This window comes from Pocillopora damicornis, chromosome 5 (assembly GCF_964200805.1).
Source record: "Pocillopora damicornis chromosome 5, jaPocDami1.2, whole genome shotgun sequence".
Classification (NCBI taxonomy): Eukaryota; Metazoa; Cnidaria; class Anthozoa; order Scleractinia; family Pocilloporidae; genus Pocillopora; species Pocillopora damicornis.
In genome coordinates, this window is record NC_142674.1 from 21,462,767 (window position 1) to 21,473,770 (window position 11,004).

Here is an 11,004-nt window from a genome sequence, read left to right on the forward strand (position 1 = left end):
ATTGCAGGAGAAATCATGTTGTTACATAGTAATATACATGGAAAAAGGCATCTCTCAAAGACAAGGCAAACGAGATTTTGACAGCGTGTGCTCTATTTGTAATTTACACTCATGTTCCACCTTTGCACCCGTGTTACATGACAAATGCACTCGTTTTCAGCCAAGCGGAAGCCCGTAAATGATTCATGTACATTTTTAGTATAGGTAACAACATGATTTCGAGTGCAATTTAGTAGTGATGGTTGGCGGTATAGCGTGTAACTAATCAGAATCGAGTATTTTGATCACGTGGTACAAATTGACCGATCAGAAGGCAGGATTTTCACATTCCATTCTGATGACGACACAAGAACCGCGCGCTATTGGTAATAAGTTTAATGGGAAAAGCGGTTTGCAAGCGTCGGCCATTTGCCACGATGACAAAATACATTTTGTTAACGTGTTTTGTTGTTTGTTGTTGACCAACTTGTCACATACGTATGACGAGAACGCTGTTTACACCCTGCCACCGTTTTGTCTTTCAGATCATAACGTTGTCATCGTCCGCACTAAAAAGAGGCCATCCCGCGCTGGGCCTAGCAGAAAGTTAATTTCGAGGCGTGACACACGTGCTAGTAGGAAAGCCGAACTAGGACGGTTCTTTTCAGCCGTTGATTGGTCCATTTTGGATTACCGCAGGTCTGGACGCTATCATGCCAGCAGTGAAATCTAAGGTTCATCTTAATGACCCTCCGTGGATTACTCCCGAATTTAAGACTCTAATCGCCAAGCGTCAGCAAGCTTTTATGTCAGGGGATTTAGCCAGCTTCCGTCACCTTCGAAATACTGTTAACCGGGAGCGGAAAGCTCTTCGTGAGAGGTTTTTTGCTTCTAAAGTTAAAACATCTAAAGAACACCAAGCCCTCCCAATGGTGGGGGGAGGTCAAGCGTATCGCTGGGGTGACTCCTGCACCAGGTTCTGACAATCTGCGTTCGCTACTCCACGTTGAGGGACTGGATCACCATCTTCCAGACCGTGATGTCGCAAATGCCATCAATTCTGCCTTTCTGGACCAAATGAAGTCTTTCTCGCCACTCGATGCAACTCCACCCTTCGAAGCGAACTCGGCGGTGGTAACCATTTCTGAGGTCGATGTTTTGACCGCAATCAAAAAGTTGAACCCCCGCAAGGTTGCGGGTCCCGTTGGGATACCTAGTTGGGTGTTTAGGGAATATGCTGACTTTATAGCTCAGCCAGTGACTTCCATCCTTAATTGTAGCTTTGCTGAGCAAAAACTTCCCCCATCTTGGAAGCTGGCGGATGTGGTACCCATTCCTAAACAGAAACCTGTCGAAGTCATCAACAAGCACTTACGACCCATTTCCCTCACACCAATAATTTCCAAATTAGCCGAAGACTTCGTGGTATCTGCGTTCATCGGTCCGGCTGTGTTGAAAATTATCGATCCCGACCAGTTTGGAGCCTTACCGAAATCCTCCACGGCCCTAGCTCTGACGTCCATGCTCCATCACTGGACGCGCGCAACTGATGGCACGGGATCTGCAGTCAGGGTGGTCCTGTTTGACTACCGCAAAGCCTTTGACTACATTGACCATCAACTGCTCACACACAAAATTTACAGTCTTGATATCCCTCGGGGAGTAGCACGTTGGGTAGTCGATTTCTTAGTGCATCGCTACCAACGCGTAAAATTATCTGCTGATTGTTTCTCAGAGTGGGGCCCCGTACCAGCTGGTGTACCTCAGGGGACAAAATTGGGGCCATGGTTCTTCTTGCTGATGATAAACGATCTAAGAATTCCCCAGGTTCAAACTTGGAAGTACGTTGATGACACGACGGTGGCAGAGATCGTCCCGCGTAACGCATTAGGTGACGCCCAAACCGCTGTCAAAGTGGTGGAAGATTGGTCCAATGCACAGAAGATGCAGCTTAACGCTGACAAATGCAAAGTTATGGTCATCGACTACAAAAGGCAGAAACACCATTTCACTCCCCTCCTGGTCGATGGCAAAGTATTGGAGACGGTAGAGTCGGCTAGGATCCTAGGCGTGACTATTTCGTGTGACCTTAAGTGGAATAACCATGTCAATGATGTTATAAAAAGAGCAAACAAACGATTATACTTTTTAGTCCTCCTAAAGAGAGCCCGCGTTCCAGCGGATGACATAATTAATTTTTATTGTACAACTATACGTCCTGTTCTGGAATACTGCGCACAAATATTCCATCATGCGTTACCTGCGTATCTTAGTGATGACATTGAAAGGGTCCAAAGACGCGCATTATCCATCATTTCATACCATGACTCTTTAGAGAGGCACGGTTTAGCTTCGCTCTATGACAGACGCACGAAATTATGTACGGATCTGTTTTTGTCTGTCTGAAATCCATCTCACAAATTATATAATTTGCTGCCAGATAGGCATTTTTCAGCTTACAGTACTAGACACCGGCGCGTTTTTAACATGTCGCGCTTTCGCACTGACCGTTTTAAATTTTCATTTATCCCGGCTATGTGCGCGTGTGCTAACCTAGATTTTTAGCTATTCCACTGCTGTATATTAGCTGTATTAGTTATATTAGTAATTTTATTTAGGTCTTAGCATTTTCGTAATAGGTAGTCTTATATAGTGTTATATAATCAACGATTGTGAAAAGCACGAAATTCAGCCTATGGCTGCAATGTATTTTATTTGATAATAAACTATCTATCTATCTGTTTTCGTTTTATATCCTTTAATTTTAATAATAAAAGGAACTGAAGGGAAACAATAAACATGATGTTTTTCGGAGGATACAGAAGAGGATTCGTCAGGATTTCTGACGGTGGAATTGCTGCTAGGAGGGTTCGACAGGATTTCCGACGGTGGAATTGCTGCGAGGGTGTTGTGAACTGGAAAGTTGAGATTATATTTTTTTTTTTTACACGTGTGTTTGTGATAAGATGACAAAATGAAACGTGTAATTTTTTTGTTATTTAGCGAGTGAATTGGAGTATGTCATTGACGAAAGATTTGTGAACGCGGAGATCATTCTTGAAGCTGAGCGAACGCCGGTCAGACTACTGAAACAAGGCTGTATGAAATTTCAGTCGAAGTTTAAAGAAATTTGCGGCTTCAATCCCATGAAATAATGTATTACCATCGCTTCTGCCTGTAATGTCGCGTACAGGAAAAATTGGATGCCTGAAAACAAAATTGCCGTAGAACCGGTACGTGGATGGCGACCCAAACACAATCAATCCAGAATATTTTACACGTGTGTTTGTGATAAGATGACATAATGAAACGTGTAATTTTTTTTTATTTTTTAGCGCGTGAAATAGATGTCATTGACGAAAGATTTGTGAACGTGGTGATCATTCCTGAAGCTGAGCGAACGCCGTGTAATGGTGTTTAGGAGTGAAGCGAAATAAGAAGGTAAAATTTTTTTTTTTTTTTTATAAGATGGCATAACCGGAAAAAAAATTTTTAATGTGGGAATATTTTGTTTTTTTAGTGAATAAAAAAATTTTTTTAATGTGCTAATTTTTTTTTTTTAGTGAAAGAAGTTTTGATGTCAAAGCGCCGTTTTATTTGTGGATGCGATAATATTTATTTCGTTTTGTTATTATAATTCATTGTAAAAAATGTTATTTTGTATTAAAAAGAAGTTTTGTTTGATAGAAGAAAATTGTTTTTGATGAGTCGTTTTATGAGATTGTTTTGTTGTTGATTCAGTTTTTTTCTTGCACGTGGTTGCTTCTGTTCTTGCAGGAGGGTTGTGGAGCCAATGTGCAAATATCTTGTCTGATTTGAGGTTTTTTTTTATTCATTTGATGATTTTTTTTAATGCTTTGATGAAATACAATCACAGTTTTTTTTCCGTTGTTTTTTTGTAAGATTTTTGTGTCTTGTTTCTTTAAGAAGAAGACGAAGGTTTTTTTCCTGTTGATTTGTAAAAAAAAAGTTTTATGAATGAATTGGATTGTTTGTTGGTTGAGTTGTAGGAGAATTTGCTTTTTTTTCTGATTCCAATTTTTTTTAATGGAATTTAAAAAATTTATTATATGAAAGAAGTTTTTTATGTGTCTTTTTTCATTTATCGTAAACATGGATGGAAAAAAAAAGTAGACAAAATAAGAGTTTGAAAAAAAGGAATGTTTATTTACAAAAGGTTATGATATTCCTAATACATTTTTTCTTATTTTTTCGACGGAGCTGACAGCTCTTCCAAAAATGGGTCCGGTTTTTCTCAGAAATTGTAATTGTTTAGGTATTAAAGCAGGGGGTTTCTTTATTTGGGTGGTTTTTTTTCCTGCTTTTCCTGGTGACAGCTTCTAGAGCTTTTTTAGCACCAAATGAAGCACCTCCTCCAAGAGCACCTAATCCGATGGCTTTACCTGCGGCGATGAATGCTGGAACGAGTGCTGCTAAGGGTAGGAGACCCCCTTTTTGTCTGTTCGATGTTCTTCTTCTTCCTCTCCATCTGTTTTTTCTTCTTCGAACCATGGTGTCTTCTTGTAGGTTACGAGTATACTGGTATAATGACGATGGTTGATGCGTTGTTTTTATAGGTGAAGGGGTTATTTATTACAATTTGAATTTTCTTTTAGTGGCGATAACATTTCGTGACAATGTTTCTATGGCTGATTTTTTACCAGGAAGTGCATCGATGGCGTGGACCATTTTTAGGTCAGCCTTCCATTTGTCTCGTATGTTTTTGGCATTGGAATAGTCTATATCATGTTGTTTGGCGATTCTGTCCAAGCGATTAATACCAGGATCACCACGTGCGAGTCGTTTTTTGAGAAATGTTCCAGGACCCAGATATTGATATCTTTTACGTTTTGAGAGTGAAAAGGGATGAAATTAAATTCCTAATTTTTCGATTTTTTTCTGTATGTCAACTTTCGCTCCTCTTTGTCTTCTTTTCTTTGGTTTACGTTCAGCGTGTTGTCGTTTTCTGGCCATGATAGGATTGTTAATGTTGAAATGAGATAGGGTGTTGTTTATATACAGTTCAGTCTTTGACGAGATTATTTTGCAGCTGATTGAATTGATCTTGTATGCGGTGGCATCTATCCCTGAGCGTGGTTGTGTAGTTATGTAATATCTTGTTGCATTGTTTGATGTTTTCCGACCATTTGGAGATGCTTTCAATGATATGTTGTATATTTTCAAAGTTTATATTTTTCTTATGAAAAATTTCCAGGAGTTTTTGGACGATTTGATTTGTTTGCTGAAGGAGAACAAGGTTTTTTTCTGTCCGTTGAAAGATTTGCAGGAGTTCTTCGACAATTTGCGTTGTTTCTTGGTTGAACCGTAGGAGTTTTTGCGTTTCGGGATCCATGTTTTTTGTACGAATGAAAAAAAATTGGGTTGGGGAAAGAAATTTATATTTAGAGAGAAAAGATACGATTGACGCATTTGCTGTCAAAAAAAAAAGTCAAAAAATTTATTTCAGTAAAAAAAAATTGCACTTCGTGTTGTTTACAAGTGACAAGAATCCGTAAATTCTGTAAAACTCTTCAATGCGTTTGTAAATCTCCCATAACTTTACACGACGATAGATCCACTCATGGAAAATATAAATATTCAAGAAGAAAATCATTGGGGACCGCAATTCGAGATCGATCGTTATAGTTCTCATAAATGATGCAATTATTTCCCGTTCTACTCTTAAATCACGATTTGTTTTCTAATTCACATTGTAATTTAAATTTTTGAGATTTCTTTGAAGATCATGTCGTGAGTCTGAAAAAAGTATGTAATCGAATTAATAACATTTCGTGAGTTCGTTGTGATATTTTCTATTGCTATGTTGAACATTTTTACTTCCTTGTTCTACTAAGAAACGAGTAGAGAGGGGAAGTTCGCGCGCGCGACACATTCCACAAATGTTGCAATGTTCTTTCCGTTTCACCCGACACCGTCGGTGCACGTATTATCGGCAACGCGGAATTTGCACGCTTCGTTCACAGGTCTGGGATGTACAGATGACAATCGTGTTTTTTTCTTCGTCTTCTTATTCTGATGTTGATTGTGTCTCTGCACTTCGGAAATGTGTGATTAAGTGATGAAAGACGTTCCCTTTATATAGTGTCCCCACCCATCATCGTTGACGGATGGTATATCCTAATAGGGTAGCCTGTCCTTCAATAGATCATAAGTGAGAACCAATCAGAATGCGTGCATAATTGAACTTATTATATAAAAGAAGGTGGATTGTTTTTGTATATTCGATGATTGTTGGTATGTTTTTTGTGGCTTTCCCAATTCATTTGGTATTGCGAAGAGCGTAGTTGTTTCATAGACGATGTGGAAGACGCGGCAAAGAAGAAGATCGACACTTGTAGAAGAATTGAACCTGGAAACCGATCTGATCGGACAGAGTACCGATCCCATGTCGGGAACAATTAAGAACAGCCATCAAACTGGTGCGCGATTTACAACTTGAAAATTCGATACGCTTCCCCATCTTTGCCAAGCATAACGAGGAGGTCATAGCTGCAAGATTTATGAAGATCGTGGAGAAGATGGAGGAAATGATACCCGCACAACCTCCGATAGACTACACCACATATCACACATTTTTAAAAACAGACTTTATGAAATTTAAATCTCATTATTCCGGAATAGAATGGAACAGTCTCGTTGCTAGACTGACAAGAATTTATATTTTTTATGAACTTTACAAAGATATATTTACAACAACAAGAACGCTTGGTACGTTGTCCCGTCTTCGTTTGGCCTAGTTGTAAAAAAAACATACGGAGTTACAAATAAAATTTTTTTTGTTTTTTATAATTTTTTTAAGTTTAACTACTACTACTTCCACCACCATCAGTTTTGCTATCATCAAACGCCAATTTTTTGGCAACGGAACCTAAAGAACTTAAAAAATCCTTGGCTTTTCTCTTTCCGTAATTTATTAGGGTTTTTCGAGCGATGGATTTGAGTACAGGTCCCACATCTCCTCTTAGAGCTGCACTCGCTATTTTTCCCATTTCACGCAATACTCCACCCAATCCACGTCCAGATTGAATTCCCGGTCTATAATATCGTAGTTTTCCACCTTGCATGCTGGGTTTAGGGTTTTTTTTCTCTCTCTCTCTATACTGCCAAAAAATGATAAAATTAAATCACCACTCGTATTTATAGTCATGGGATATTTATTTTTTTAAAAAGGAATGAACTTTTATAACAAAAGTAAATTGATTTACAGAATGAGATAACTTTTCATACTTAATACGGCTATTTACACATTTTATAGTAGGTATGACTTCTCTTAGAATAGAGTTGATCATCATCACGAGTACACGTTCTTCTTGCCCGTGCGGTACCATCTTTCTTCATCTGCGTCTGGGCTGTTTCAACTGCTTTAAACTGGTCACGGCTGTAATTTTTTCAGAAAATAGGTCCTTTTTTTGGAATTCTTTATAGACTTTCCACAATTCAGTCAAGTACCATCCGTTTTTCATGATCCGTCGTCCGATGCCAATTTTTCATCAGATGTCTCTTTAAGTAAGCAGTATCCATACCCTCTTCTCTGTCGTAACGATACAACGAAAAACGTTTTCTACTCTATCGGCAAACTTCTGGAATTCGTTTTTGTCTGCAGGCTTTCCGTGGTACATGCGAGGGGTATCGTCACCGTGCCAAATGACCTCTAGAAGGTGTAGAAATTCGTACATATTCACCACATTCTTCACGTTTATCACCGCGCGGTACCTGTTTATCTCTCTCGTACCACTCCAGTATTGAATCTGATCGTAATGAGGTCCGTTGTGAAACGGTTTGGCTATCTGTCCTGAAGCTCTCAGCGCAGAGAGAGGATCTATTCCCAGAATCAATCCTAAGAAACGCGACTGTCTTCCTTCCACTTTAGATTTTCCCGTAGTGGTGGTAAAATTATAAACGCGATGAGGACAAATATCGCTTTTCCAACTACAAGTATCGCTTACTTTCATGTCTAATATCCAAGAGAAAAAAAATCTTCTACTCTTTTTTTTCACAGAGGCACACTTTCTTAAATGCGTTTAGGTTGACATTTCAGATGACCCACTACCGCTTCTTCTAAAATTGATGGTCAAGATCGTCTGTCCATCTTTGAAATTTACTTGCGAGCCATCGGTTTCACTGATTCCCACTTCTACGCTGTCGAAGACATTTTTACGAATAGGTAAATACTGTAAACGTACCGGTTCAAATAAATATTTCCCTTTTTCGTTATTAGTGAACGAGACTTCTCTCAATAAATCTGTTTCTGTACCACCCACGATCTGAGTCTGAGTAAAATCTGTGTACACGAACAGCGTTCTCTTAGGATCCACATAGATGTGATAGATTTTTTCATCCAAACCTGAAAAATACCAGTTGACATAAGAATAGAATCGCACGTAACGACCCACGACCATAGTCCATTGAATATCCACGATTTTCCACAGATCATCCGTGGATTTTCATAAATTCAAATTGGGATCTCTAAAATGTTCTATTCTGACGCTACTTGACAAACATGTGATTTTAGTGACATCACTTTTTGTTTTTTCTTCTATCAAGTGGAATTTTTTAGCCAACTCCAGTTCAAAGATCGACTATCTCGGTCTGGAACAGGATGCAAGTTATCGGGGTCGAACACATCCTTGTATTGCACATGTTCATTGTTGATCTTCAAATCGTATCTGTTTGCATTCGACACCCATTCGAAATGAGGAAATTTCCCTTTTCCACTTTCATCTTTCCATCCTTCAAACCTCCTTCCTCGGTTATACATATACCCTGCGCCATAGTCGTAGATATCTGCCATCTCCTGATATATTTGTTTCGTGACTAAATTTATAAAACGCGACCAAATTTCATACCCGCTTGGTAAGGTAGTAGGAAATACCGTACAATCTGACTTTTGCAAGTCCACCACGGCATTACACTTTGCATTATGCCAATATTGAGCAGCTCCTTTCTTGTCTAGGGCTGTTTGCCACCTATTATTTTTCCATCTTTTCACGGCTATAGGTACTCCGTCGCTGTTGGTGATCCTAGTATGTATGTTCGCGCGAACCAATATAGGTACTCGCGCATCTATAAAATCGTCCACTCGAGGCACCATATCCGGAAAAGAAATACTAGCCAACGCTACCTCCCAATCACCTTCTGGTAGAAAAATATTTCTTGGTAGTGTGACTTTGTAATGACCGGGATTGTTTTAGAATAAATCTGTGAACTTGCAGTGCTAGGTAATGTCAGGTAGAAATTCATCTTGGTAATCACATCGTGATAAAACCAAAAGTGTGTGTTGCTTGGTAAATAGGGTTTTATTTATATACACGCTTTCTGAAACATAACGTGACTACAGTATTTTCGTTTTTATTTCCTACAAATTCAGCTTGAGTTCCATCGACTTCGTTGATTCCTATTTCTACAATATCAAACATGTTTTTTCTAACAGGAATAAACTGTAAATTCTGAGTTTCGTAACTGTTCTTTATGACATTTCCATTCATAGACCCGTCGTATTCCACTTCTCTCAAAAGATCTGTTTCCGGTCTACCCATAAACTGTGTCTGCACCAAATCCGTGTACACGTACAAGGGTCGATTTTCGTAAAAGTACCAATTGACTGAACTTTCAAATTTCACAAATTTGGAAGTGCTACGATGTCCTTCTGCTTTAAATCCTGATTCTTTTGCATCAATGATCTCCCATAATATAGTACCATCAAGCCAATCTAAAGTTTGGCTTATAGGATCTCTAAAATGTTCCACAGTTACATGACTAGTAAGTTCATAACCTTGATAATAAGAATCATATTTTCCATCTTGTCTGGGCATGATTAAATTAAAGGCTTTAGCTATTTCTAGATTGAGGTAGAAAGCATTTTCACGTCCAGATCTGTATGCTCCATCGATCCCACCATTGTCCATCTTCAACCTGTATGTACCACCCACGTTTTCCCATGAAAATTCTGGCCATCTGTAATGTTTTTTCTCTGAAAGCAAAGTTTTATCGTTGGTTATAATACCACTTGCTTTGATGAGTAATTTGCTGTGCAGTCTGTAAGTGAGTAAAGCAATCATTCTATTCCAAAAATTCCACCATCTTTGGAAGCTGATAGATCTTTCTCTTTTCTCCCCATTTCATACTTCATCTTACTGCCTTGGATCCAATACTCTTTTCTGGAAGTGAAATCACCGTGGTAATCTTTTACACCATCCATGCTAAGATTTAATCCACACATGAAATCCAAGTCTACCAAGCTTCGGTAATCATTGCGAATACTTGAAGATAAGGCAGATGGGAATGAAACGCTCGACAAGGCCACTTCCCATTCTCTTCCCGGTAAAGAGATCGTCTTGAGAAGTTTGGCCTTGAATCTACCTGGAGTGTTATCTCTGTAGATAGTGTCATATCCGTTACTAGGAAGCGTGAGATAAAACGTGTCCTGGTTACCTTGCATGAGTCATAAATCGACTATTTCCTTCGCGTCTACCCAACTGTCGTATTTGGAAGGCCAACCTTTCCATTTGATACTCTATCTACGATGAATATTTCTTCTGTCCAGCCTGGTAAATACCTTTCTTAAAGGTTCTACGAACCTTGCTCAACATGACTTTATCCCCCGCTTTTAAGGTAGACTTTCTACTTTTACGGATGCACCGAACAATTTTTTACTGTACAATTTCTTCCACACTTTCTCATCGTTATACATGGTGACATTCTTAGGTGCTACACCTGTAGCATTGTGTACAGACGCGTTATAACCTTCGACTAAATCTGGTAAAAAATCCAGATACTTGACAGTAGCATTGGCTGTTAAAGCTCGGTACAATCTCTGTTTGAGGGTTTTGTTAAATCTTTCTACCACAGAAGCTTTTGTATCACGCTGAGTATTAAAATGATTGATCTTTTGCTGTTTGAGATATTCTTGAAACGATTTGTTGTAAAATTCACTTCCTTTATCCGTTTGTAGACGTAACGGCTTTCTCCCTTCTTTCGAAATAGACTCAAAAGCGCGTTTTTGTT

The 11,004-nt window shown here is 38.9% G+C and overlaps 1 protein-coding gene across 1 annotated transcript; it reads left to right on the plus strand.

Moving 5' to 3' along the window:
* Window positions 1-1,779: 1,779 nt before the first annotated feature.
* LOC149045936 (uncharacterized) lies at window positions 1,780-3,400 on the plus strand. Its single transcript, XM_089205983.1, has 3 exons — window positions 1,780-2,359; window positions 2,983-3,078; window positions 3,315-3,400. The coding sequence occupies exons 1-3, from the start codon at window positions 1,780-1,782 to the stop codon at window positions 3,398-3,400; spliced, it is 762 nt and encodes a 253-aa protein (XP_089062109.1).
* The last annotated feature ends 7,604 nt before the right edge of the window (window positions 3,401-11,004 follow it).

Bases quoted from the DNA above. Each gene is read 5' to 3' on its own strand.
- LOC149045936 (XM_089205983.1), top strand. From the start codon at position 1,780: ATGATAAACGATCTAAGAATTCCCCAGGTTCAAACTTGGAAGTACGTT. The intron at 2,360-2,982 runs GTACGGATCTGT...TTTGTTATTTAG, and splicing joins TGACAGACGCACGAAATTAT to CGAGTGAATTGGAGTATGTC. The intron at 3,079-3,314 runs GTATGAAATTTC...TTTATTTTTTAG, and splicing joins CAGACTACTGAAACAAGGCT to CGCGTGAAATAGATGTCATT.